Below are 12,337 nucleotides of genomic sequence, written 5' to 3' on the forward strand. Positions count from 1 at the left end.
GACCAACTAAAACAGAAACAGGGTTAGGCCCAGAAATCCACGTTTTAACAAGTTCTCCAGTAGATCCTGAAGCATGTGAAAGTTTAAGAACTACCACAGGTCACGGATGGATTGTTTTAAAGCCACAATCCCCTCTTCCAGAAACCTTCAGCATCTGCTATACCAGTTTTTTTTTTTTTAAGATTTTATTTATTCATAGAGACACAGAGAGAGAGAGGCAGAGACACAGGCAGAGGGAAAAGCAGGCTCCATGTAGGGAGCCTGACATGGGACTCGATCCCTTGTCTCCAGGATCACACCCCAGGCTGCAGGTGGCGCTAAACTGCTGTGCCACGGGGGCTGCCCTATACCAGTTTTTAGTGAGAACAAACAAGCAGCACAATGAGAGAAGAGCTAAGGAAGATCTACAACAGAACGGAGTAGTGGGGAAGAGGGCAGGGTCAGTGCCTGGATTGGTTTCCTTGGCCTCTGAAGCCTCAGCCTCCCTCCCACGAGGGGAAAGCAGGTACTTACCTTACCAGTGGTTGGCACGGTGTTACGTATTCAGTTATGCTGTTTATTGTCATTATCATTAAAGCAGAACTCAGAGCTGATAACCTCATGGAATCAGCTCAATAGCTAGCTAGGTTCTTCCAAGGCCGGGATTTGGTATCACGTGTGTGTGATAACTACACTAGCCTTCTTGTTTCTGGTTTCTAAGAATTCACATTTCCCAAAGCTCTGCAGAACCCCAGGGGGCTGAGACTGATCCTCTGGCCTCTTCTAAGCCTACCCTACTCAGACTTGATGGCCTCAGACATCAAGGGGCCCACCCCCTGCTGTCAGATAGGTGTTCAACACCTGAGCATGTCTAGTCCTTCAGGGAATAAATGGAATGGCACAGCAACTGGTCCACGAGGGGCAGGTGCTCTCAGAAGAGCGACCCCTCCTTAGGCCACTTCTACCCCATGGGTCAGGAAAGCCTAGTGACCTCTTGCAAAGCTTTGTAAGGAAAAGATGTTAAATCATAGGCTCAAGAGGCTATCTTGAGTCAAAAAAATACCAGCACACACTATAGATGGAGCTTCCAATGTCTATCTCCTCCTCAGAACAGAAGCTCCAGGGGGCTCAGAACTTTCTTTTATTCCTGTAACATTGCACTATAAACAGAGCCTGGCACTTAGTAGGCATTAAAATACTTTGGAATTGGCAAACATTTGCTTAATCAGTGGCTTTGTCATTAGAAGGAACAATGGTTGATTTCTGTCAAGAAGAGGAAACCGAGGGTCTGGGTGGAGCCCCCTGGGTTGTGGCGAGCCCGCTAGGCTGGGCCCGTGGCTCAGAGCTACACAGTGTGGAGGCCCATGGCACTGTTTAGCTGGGGCTTTTCCACAAGGTGCGTGGTGCGCAGGACTCTTACTGCAATGCAGGCAGAGGCCAGCAGGGGATCATTTGGGAGGAGCCTCAAGGCACATTCAAGATGAGGGACTCAAATACCCGAAGTCCAGTCCAGTCCGGGGAAACAACAGTCACCACAATCCTCTTATTTGCTCCTTGGCAATTCCCAGCTCTCTCTGAGCTGAACTTAAGCCCACCCTTTCTAGCACCTTGCCTGCGCACCACAGGCCTTGACAGTTGCCCCAGCCTGTGCTCACAAACACAGGGGACACTAAAGAAGCAGTTGTAGAGGTGCCTCAATGGTACCTGGGGGAAGGGGGATGCACTACCACCCTTAGGCAATGGGCTTAACTATTCCAGGTGAGTTCAGACACCCTCATTGTGCCAGAGTAGGCGGTTTGAGGGGAACAGACTAAGGAAATATTTGGTTGCATAAAATTACTAAGGCAGAAATAACTACCCTGATGTGACAGGCAAGCAGATGAACTTCTTTCTCCCTGAGCACGAATGCCCTCCAGAATTTTGCTTATACTGATCCCTCCAACACTGGCCACGCCATGGCCATTCCCACCTGTCCCGTATCAACACAGTACCACGCTTCTTACTCGGAGCCATCCCCACCCTGCCCCAGCCAGGGAGGCCTCCTAAGTACCCAGAGTGCTTATCTGTAAGGGGTCTCATCAGGTTACTATTATAACATGTGGGTCGCCTAAGTTGTAACCTTGAAAGTTTCGCTAGGATTTACTCTCACTTACGGTTCCAGCCAAAGGCCGGGTGTCTTGACTAGTCCACAGAAGTGGTCAGCATGTACCTATTTTGTGATAATCACTGCAGGGATTGATCACTCCATCATTTGAAGCTTATTTTCAGTTACTCATTAATAGAAATGCCCTCTATTTCGGGGTTTATTATAGTTGCTAAAAGCGGGGATGGTGTTTATCCTTTGGAAGGATGCTGGGAAGCATGACAAGGCTCTGGTCCAGAAGGCCTGAGTTCCTTTTTTTTTTTTGAAGGCCTGAGTTCTAATGGTGATTATCCCACACCCTTTTCCTGGGCCAGAGTAACTCCTCCCTATAAAAATGAGGCAATGTCTTTTAGCTCCATTAGTTGAGGATTCTGTTTTGAGAGAATTCACAAAATAACCAAAGAAGGTTTACTAAAGAAAAATTCCCTAGAATTTAGGGGCATTTTGCAAACATGCTGAGGATGCATGATGATTTGTAATTAGAACAGTCTGGTAGTACTTTAGTCAAGGTCCTTTTGGTCCCATGTTTTAATAAAAACTCTCTTCAGACTGATTTTTGAAAACCCCAAATGCATTTTAAGGCTACCTGAGGGGTGAACAGAGTCCACAGCAAGGATGGAGAACCAGATCCAAAAACCAGTTAAGTCCTCGAGGCTACTCAAGTGGCTGATCTGACTCACTTGCACTCACTCAGGTTTTCCTACTTCTGAACCTCTCAGCATGTGTAGGGTGGCTCACAGGTCCTGACTTTCTAAGGGCCCCACGCAAACTGCAATCCCAGAAGGTATCTCTCCTTCTTAGGGAGAATTCTTAAATTCTTAAGAATTGTCTTGAGCCTGTTTGGATCAGAAGTTCAACCCTGGTCTAATCAACTGGTATGTGGGGAGGTGTAAGGGGAATGATGTCATTAGTTTACAGACATGGTTCCTGCAGGAATGAGGGCAGGGTCAGTGTACCCCCAAACAGTGTCAATAGAAAGAGAGGCAGAAGAGCTCCTTCACCAGGTGCTTAGCTACTGGAACTTAAAACAACAGAGTTGTCTGTAATTTTCTACAATTCAGAGTGACCTTCTCCTCCAAACTCCTACTGAATTCAACACAGCTCCAGAAATGTGCATTACTTACATTTCATAAAGCTCTACCAAATACTGAAACCCAAGTCGAAAAAGTTACAATAAGTTGCTCCCTGTTTTATTGCTCTTCACTGGACTTGGTTGACATTTACTTTTTACTTTCATCAAATCTTACAGGAGTGATAAAGACATGGCAAGTTACAAAAGATACTGCTTTTTCACTACAAAAGGTAGCGCTTTTTCACTAACATCTTTTCTAACAATTTGCGTTGATAAACATGATAAAGATGGATGTTCAACTGATTCCTTGAGCCTATGAAAATCCTGCTGAGGCACTGTATTTTGTGGGCACACTGCATAGAACCTGAAACACAGTGGTGCCAGACTGAATCCAATTCCAATTTTAACATCAGTACAAGGATCTACTTCCGACCAAATATTAATCTGACTAATAATTTCAGGCCACAGTTGGCCACTGTGTCCCACAGCAGGTAGGGCAGAGAAAAGTAACCAAGTCTCCAATTTGCTATTCTTTTCTTTGTAATAATGTTACAAGTACTGACATCTTTAGCTCAGAAGCACAAAATGTATACCAAGAAATTACTATATATTATCGTAACTGAAAGTACTAGCTTAAATAGCCTAGAATCTTACAGAAATGGTTATTCCAAAACATGCAGAGGCAGCAAGTCACCCAAAACCACATTTTATTCTATGACCTTTATATTGCTTTTCTGTTACTTAAAGGTTGAAGCAAAGTGAAAGGATGGAAATACTTTTTTTAAAGAACAAAATGAGTTAATCACAGCAATTACACCTAATAAAACCTCAAGTCTATGGCGTACACTCCAAACACAAGGCTAAGTCCAGGAGCGGTTCATGTCTGGGTTTTGTAAAGCAAATGGAAATATTTGGAAGAATCAACACATTTCAGTAGAAGAGCCATAAATGCCCTGAAAGCAGGAAGTTGACACAATTTTAAATATAATTCATATATATATATTTTTTAAATCAAACACAATTAAATAGAATATGGTTTAAGTACATGAATACTTCGCTTTAGAAGAATAACAGAGGTGGTACATAGTACCAAAAACTTATACACAGCCTTTTGCTTCTTCTGTTGATGAAACAGTGTGCCTCTATACAATCAAATATTGCAATGGAATAAATTCTCTATTCATTCAAGGCTTTCTCAAGGACAGAGGTGATTAATAATTATATATTTTATATATATATATATATATAATTTTTTTTTTTTTTTTTTGCAAAGTCTGAGCAAAAGCAGTAACACCTAAGAGAATGTTCTTCCCCTTCAGTCATGTGCAGTGAAGAAGCATTGGCACTGCCCGGCCAGTGGAGTGTGCTCGTCAGTGGGGCAGCAGTGCTGATGGCAGCAAGGCCCCGCCCCAGGAGCTGACTGAGCGCAAGTGCAGTGAGGGGGTCTCCTGCGCTCCTAGAGACAGAAGGAAAAAAGGTCGCTAGCTGCACACTTACTTCCCAGCTCACATCAAAGAAGGGGGAGGCAGTCAAGGTTGAGTGCTTTCCCTATCCCCAACCCTTGCTTGCCAATCTTCAAAGAAAAAAAAAAAAAAAGGAAAAGAGAAAGGAAAAAAAAAAAACAAAAGCATACAATCGGAGAATGAACATTTTGTCCAAGCTATCACTGGGGGGAACCTGGAGTGATTGTTACTATTCCTTCTTTTCCACATGTAGTCTGGGGGGAAAGTTAAGTAACTTGGAGCACAGTATTCCAGAAGAGCAAGTTTTAATGCTCAGAGTCAAGGGGACTCATCTTTGCTAGTGAAGGAGAGACTGGTTTTCAGTATACTGCATCTCAGGAGCCATTAAAATGTGAAAATTGCATACTGTCACCAAAGGGAAGGACAATGTCACCGAGACTCGACCTGTCAGCTAGCTTCCTTCCAAATTAATGCCTCTGTGAAGGAAGATGGCCAGGGAGCCCTTGCCCTGGTCCACTGAAGGAAAACAATCTGCTAGCACCACACTGCCACTCTGAGCTGCCTGGCTCTTGGAGGGGCTGACTCACCTGTTTGTTTAGGAGGCCAAAGAAAAGCACGTCTGGTACCTGCTTTAGGATACTTTTAGGGATGGGTTTACCATTACAGGATGTGCATCAAATATCAGCTCTATGCTTATCTGCCTCCCACAGTATGTGGTCCCTGTCTATTCCAGTGGACTAAAACTCTTTCATAAATGGGTTATTGCCATTGGAAAGCTATTAATTTTCTAGTAATGTAAACAATACCACTTTGTCTCTTTATGACTTTCACTGTGTGAACATCATGTGCAGCAAATATGTCTACATGTCACTCTGCTTATGATGGAAGTCTAGGATTGTCTGCCATTCTTTCTTGGGAACAACAGTGATATCTCAGTGAAAAGAAATACAGTGCTTTGTTTTCATTGGCTGTGTTGAAGAATCCAACCAAAGGAAAAAAGTTCTCTTATTTTTCAAAAGCAGATTTCCTTTATCACAGGTCTTGAGTCATAGCTAAAAAAAGAAAAAGAAAAACGTAAGGCACATTTTTATAACCAGTGACATATTATCATTACAGATTAAGAACAGAACCAACATTTAGTGAGTGTTTACTACATACCAGCACTTATGACAGCCAGGATCTATCTGACTACAAACTTGAGGTAAAATACTGTAATTTATCTTCATTTACATATGAATGAAAGGAAGCTTAAAAAGGTCAAGCAACTTACCCTAAGGTTATATAACAAGTACCAGGGATCCCTGGGTGGCGCAGCAGTTTGGCGCCTGGAGACCCGGGATCGAATCCCACATCGGGCTCCCGGTGCATGGAGCCTGCTTCTCCCTCTGCCTATGTCTCTGCCTCTCTCTCTCTCTCTCTCTCTCTCTCTCTCTCTCTCTCTGTGACTATCATAAATAAAAAAAAAAAAAAACAAAAAACAAGTACCAGCACTTAGATCTGCTTTTATCTTCCCTTTTGACAACAGATATTAGAATGAAATATCTACTCTTTGACAGGAATTAACCACAGAGCATACTCATAAGAGAGGGCAAAGATTTATATACACAGACATTATTTAAAGTATTGTTTATAACAGGGAAAACCCTAAAGCAACTTAAATGACAATCCATAGGGGATTCATTAAATCAGGAGGGCTGTAATACAAAATAACCCAACACCTTTAGAAACACCCTCCCCGCTCCCACCAAAACTCTGCTCTTCTCACCACCTGATACAAGGTTCCAGAGGCTGAGACCCCTTTACCCACAGCACTGAGGAAGAAACAAACATCCCAGGAGACAGGGTCCGTGGGACATATACACATGAAACAATTTAGAAATGCTGTGAGGTAGTTTATGTTAAATGCCCAAGTACATTCTACAGATAAGCATAAAGTACGATATTCAAAGCAGAGGGGCTTCAACATGGGCTAGAGAGGCTGGGTATGCTTTCATGTAAGTAGGATGTCTCACATTCATATAGTCATGGAATGAGAATCAGGAGGGGATCTTATGAGACTGTCTTGTCCAATTTCTCTGATCTACTGATGAGGAAATAGGGTTTGGAGGGCGCCTGGGTGGCTCAGTTGGTGGGGCAGCTGCCTTCAGCTCAGGTCATGATCTCAAGGTTCTGGAATGGAGTCCCTTGTCAGGCCCCCTGCTCAGCAGGGAGTCTGGTTCTTCCTGTACCTCTACCCACTTCTTGTGATCTCTCTTTCTCTCTCTCAAATAATAGATAGATAGATAGATAGATAGATAGATAGATAGAAAGAAAGAAAGAAAGAAAGCAAGCAAGCAAGCTTAGAAAAGTAACTTGCAAAAGGTCACATATGTTCACTGAAAGTGGAATGAACAAGTTCTGTTTAGCATAGCACTTTTTTTATACTAATATACTGCTGATCCCTAAAGGACAGATATCTTAGCCAGCCAAAGAAAAGGACTAGCAAGCTTAAAAAATAAAATATAGCAAAATCTATATATCCTAAAAATAAAAAGCACATGGTAATAAAATCTGAACATATAACTCAAATGAAAAGCCTTAATTTTAAATACCTGCTTTCTAAAATGGTGTCTAGAAGAATATTTTCATATTGTTAAACACTTGACCATCAGCGATAATGGGGAATCACAACTTCACACACCTTTATCTTGCTCTTTGCTATTTTAGGTTTGCCTGAGCCACTGAAGATAAATATAGATAAAAATTATCACCCTTACAAAGAAAAGAAGACAGAATCTGCAAAAGTGAACAGAGCTTTGGTGTGAATTAGCTCTGTACAAAGTTGAAAATTAAACCAAGCTCTGGTAATGACAGTTCTTGGAGTAAATAGTTGGCAAGAAACAGGTGATACTGAGCCTAACTCTAAATGCAAGCCCTCCAAACTACTGTAGGTCATGTGGGATGTCATCTGAACATATTTAATTCTAATTCCTAGTTTTTGCTAATGTAAATAATAGAGGAATAGTTTAATGTCTATTTTATAAGGAACATCCTATTGCATTAAGTCTATGGGAATCAGTTCAAGTTAGAAAAGTCAAACTGCTAAAGAAACTGCGAAATCTCTGGCTTGAACAGAGGACTGGGGTAGGGTGCAAACTACGTGGCGGCCTTCAACTTTCTGAAGGTTACTTGTATGTCTCTCACACACACAGCTAGAATCAGCTGGTGAAGCTATAGAGAAAAAGTATTAGCTTGTGGAAGTCAGGATTTCCTATCGCAGCTGCTGACCTCCAAAGATGGGGAATTGATCACACTTACTCAATTCACACCTTCCTAATATAGGAGGGAGGGAGAGAGAGAAAGAGAGAGAGAGAGAGAGAGAGAGAGAGAGAGAGAGGAAGACAAAAGAAAAAAGAAGAGAAAAGAAAAGAAAGAATAAAGAAATAGCAACAAAATTTCAGAAGCTGGAAGCAAGTGGATGAGAGATAAATGACTGAAATGAAAGTGGAGAAAAGGGAGAAGCAACTTGATTTTACAGTGCAGGTTCCCTCAAAGCCCGGGAACTGGTAAATGGGATGGGGGATGGGTGCCCACACAAGGATTTCTTTAAAAGCCTGTTTTAGAAGTTAATAGTCTACAGTTACTGTTCTGCAATTCTGATCAGCCAGCCCCTGCTCCAAAACCAATCTTAGTAGGAAAATCTGAGCCTTCTTCTGTGAGCAGAATAAAACAAAGGGTCTCAGGGCTGAGATACACCAGGCCCGGCCAAGGACAAGGACGCTGTACTGACAGGAGGGAGACTGAGGAGAGGTATATATAAGGAATACTGAGACTTCCCTAGCTTTTCCCCACTTGGCTCCTCAAACATTGGTAATCTGGCCTTCATCCTCCAGGCCAGACACTGCTAGTGTTTTCTCCAGGAAATATGATCAGTCCAAGAAGGAAACTCAAAAAACAATCTGACATCGGAGTTCCCTAATGAAATACTTGGCTAGCATGTGTCTCACTTTTTAAGAAACTGCCAAATTGCTTTTCAAAGTGGCTGCAGCATTTTGCATTTCCACCAGTAATATGTCCACAATGCTCTACATTCTTGAATTGCCAGGTCAGTCAGTGTAAGTTTAGCCATCCCCTTAAGTAGCTGTGTGTCATTGCGACTGCAGTCAGCACTTCCCTCATGACAAAAGATGTTGAGCATGTCTGCATGTGAATATCTGCCGTTTATCTTCTTTGGTGGAATGTCTGTATCTTTTGCCCATTTAAAAAACATCAGATTGTCGGTCTTCTTATTGAGCTTAAGAGTTCTTTATTCTGGATACAACTCTTCTCAGAAAGTTGTTTGCAAATACCATCTCCCAGTCTGTAACTTGCCTTTTCATTTTCTCTACAGCGTCTTTTAACAAGTACAAGTTTCTACTTTTGATATAGATTAATTTATTCATTTTTCTCCTTTATGGTTCATACTTTGTATGAGCTAGGAAATCTTCACCTAACCCCAAATCACAAAGATTTTCTATGAGTTTTAGTTTTAGCTCTGACATTCAGATCAATGATCCACTTTGAACTGATTCTGTATGTACTATCAAGGAAGAAGATTTATTTTTCTCCTGTATATATATGTAGTTGTCCTAGTACCATAAACTAAAAAAAACTATCTTTTTACCACTGAATTACCTGGGCATATACGTCAAAAATCAATTGACTTCATATATTTGGGCTTAGTTCTATACTCTGTGTGTCTACCCTTATGCTAAGATCACTCTGCCTTGATCATGCAGCTTTATAGTAAATGTATCCACGTACGGTTAGTCTTCCAATTTCTCCCCACATGTTTTTTATTATTCAAGTTACTTCAAATCTTCCAATAACTTTTATAATCATCTTGTCACTTTCTACAAAAAACGCTGCTGGAATTTTTATTGTGACTGTACTGAATCTATCAGTAATCTTTGATAATCTTGTACAGCATGGAGAGTACAGTCAATACTGTATAACATTTTTGCAAGTTGCTAAGAGAGCAGATCTTAAAAGTTCTTATCACAAGAAAGAAAATTTGTGGTGATCATTTTGCAATGTATACAAATATCAAATCCCTATGCTGTATACCTGAAACTAACATAATGTTCTATGTCAGTTATACCTCAATCATCATCATCATCATCATCATCATCATCATCCTGAGGAAATACAGACTTAACAACATTGAGTCTCTAGATTCACAAATATGATTTGTTTTTATTTAAATCTTTAATTCTGGTCATTTGTAGTTTATATTGTACAAATCTTACACATATTATTAAATATATTCTTAGAATTTTAGGTTTTGGGATATTACTACGGATGGGATCCTTTTTAAAATTTTAATTTCCGGGCACCTGGTGGCTCAGTGGTTGAGTATCTGCCTTCAGCTCAGGGCGTCATCCTGGGGTCCTGGCATGAAGTTCCACATCAGACTCCCTGTAGGGAGCCAGCTCCTCCCTCTGCCTATATCTCTGCTTCTATCTTGTGTGTCCTCATGAATGAATGAATGAATGAATGAATGAATTTCCATTTCCAACTGTTAATTGCTAGTGTATAGAAATGTACTTCATTTTTGTATATTAACCTTTTATCCTTTAGCACTGCTAAACTTAGTTCTAATTGCTATTCTGTAAATTCCTTAAGATACTATCATCCAACAGACCCTTCTGTGACAACAGAAATGTTCTGTATTATGCATACATACTGGATCATACTGGATAAATCAGCTTTGGGAAGGTCTACATAAATGATAAGGTCTTCTGCAAGGAAACCAGTTTTACTCCTTCCTTTACAATTTATAGGTCTTTTTTTTCTTTGCCTTTTAGCACTAGCTAGGACTTCCAGTGCAAACATCCTTCCTTTCTTCCTAGAATATCAGGCAGTCTTTCCCCATTATGTATGATTTTAGCTGTGAGTTTTATCAGTTGGGGTGGGGGGAAGAGAACCTCAAGCAGATTCCCTGCTGAGCGCAGAGCCTGATTTCAGGACCTGAGCTGAAACCAAGAGTTGGATGCTTAACCAACTGAGCCACCCAAGCATCTACCCCTTCCTGTATTTTTGTTAAGGATTTTGCATGTATGTTCAAGAGAGACACTAGCATCTTTTCTTTTCTTGTAATGTCTTTGTCTGGTGTTAAGGTAATTGTAGCCTCATAGAATATGCTGGGAAATATTACCTCCTCTTCAATTTTCTAGAACTTTGTCTAGAATCGGCATTATTTCTTCTTTAAATTCCATCTGGGCCTGGAGTTTTCTTTGGGGGAAGGAAACTGACTTTCTCTTTCCCATCCCCCAATTTTATTATTATGATTGACATAACACTGTATAAGTTTAAGGTATATAATGTGATCATTAGCTATACATACATATTGTGAAATGATTATTACAGATTAGTTAATACATCTATCACCTCACATAAATACCATTTTAACAAAATAGTAGGAATACTTAAAATCTACTCCATTAGCAACTTTCAAGTATATAATACAATATTGTTAACTACAGTCACCACACTGCGTATGAGATCTCCGGAATTAATCCATCTTGTAACTGGAGATTTGTACCTTCTGACCAATACCTCTTCATTTCTCCTAACCCCCAGTCTTTGGCAACTATTATTTTACCCACTGTTTCTATGAATTCGACTTTTTAAAATTCCACATATAAGTGAAATCATACTGTATTTGTCAATGTGACTTATTTCACTTAGCCTATGTCCTCAAGGTACACCCATATTGTCACAAATGGCAAGATTTCATGTTTTTTATGGCTAAATTTTCTTGATCCAGTTAACTGTGACATTTGGATTATTTCCATGTAGCACCTGGCTATTATAAATTATGCAATGAACATGGGGTGCAGGTATCTTTTTGAGGTAATAATTTCATTTCTTTCAAATATATACCCAGAAGTGGGATTGCTGGATCTATACAGTAGTTCTATTTTTAATTCTTTGAGGAATCTATATACTGTTTTCCATAGTGGCTATTTCAATTTACATTCTAACAGTGAACAAGGGTTCTTTTTTTCTTACATCCTTGTTAACACTTGTTATTGCTTATCTTTTTTGATAACAGTTATCTTAACAGGTATGAGGTAATATCTAACTGTGGTTATAATTTGCACTTCCCTAAGAATTAATGATATTAAATACTTTTTCATGTACTTTTTGGCCATTTGGAATGTCTTTGGAAAAATGTCTTTTCAGGTCCTTTGCTCATTTTTTTAATTCAAATTATTTATCCATATATATTTTGGATATTAATTCCTCAAATTCAATTTAATAGATACAGTATTATTTAGGTTACTTATTTCTTCTAGAGTAAGCTTTGGTAATTTATGCATTTCAAGGAATTTCTCCATCTCATTCATGTTGTTGAATTTATTAGCATAAAGTTGTTCATAATATTCCACTATTATCATTCTAATAACTTTAGGATCTGTAGTGATGTCCCTTCTTTTTAATCCTGGGATTGGTAATTCTTATCTAATCTGTTCTGGAAGTCTCACTAGAGGCTTATCAATTTAATTGGTCTTTTTAAAGAGCCAGCTTTTGATTTTTCTCTATTATCGATGTAATTGATATTCACCTTTTTTTTTTTAAAGCTCAACAAAGAGCTCGAACTCATGATCCCGAGATCAAGACCTGAGCTGAGATCAAGAGTTGGATGCTTAACTGACT

General features: G+C 40.0%; 1 protein-coding gene across 4 annotated transcripts in view; it reads right to left on the reverse strand.

The window, feature by feature from the left end:
• Window positions 1-3,290: 3,290 nt before the first annotated feature.
• The window catches only part of AKAP10 (A-kinase anchoring protein 10), an 85,633-nt gene continuing 76,586 nt past the window's right edge, over window positions 3,291-12,337 (reverse strand). For all 4 annotated transcript variants that reach the window (XM_072820966.1, XM_072820967.1, XM_072820968.1 and 1 more), the window contains one exon: window positions 3,291-5,709. In XM_072820966.1, coding sequence (XP_072677067.1) covers window positions 5,704-5,709 — 6 coding nt within the window. In that variant the 3' untranslated portion in view covers window positions 3,291-5,703. The remainder of the gene's footprint in view (window positions 5,710-12,337) is intronic.

The sequence above is a fragment of the Canis lupus genome, chromosome 3, assembly GCF_048164855.1.
Source record: "Canis lupus baileyi chromosome 3, mCanLup2.hap1, whole genome shotgun sequence".
NCBI lineage: Eukaryota > Metazoa > Chordata > Mammalia > Carnivora > Canidae > Canis > Canis lupus.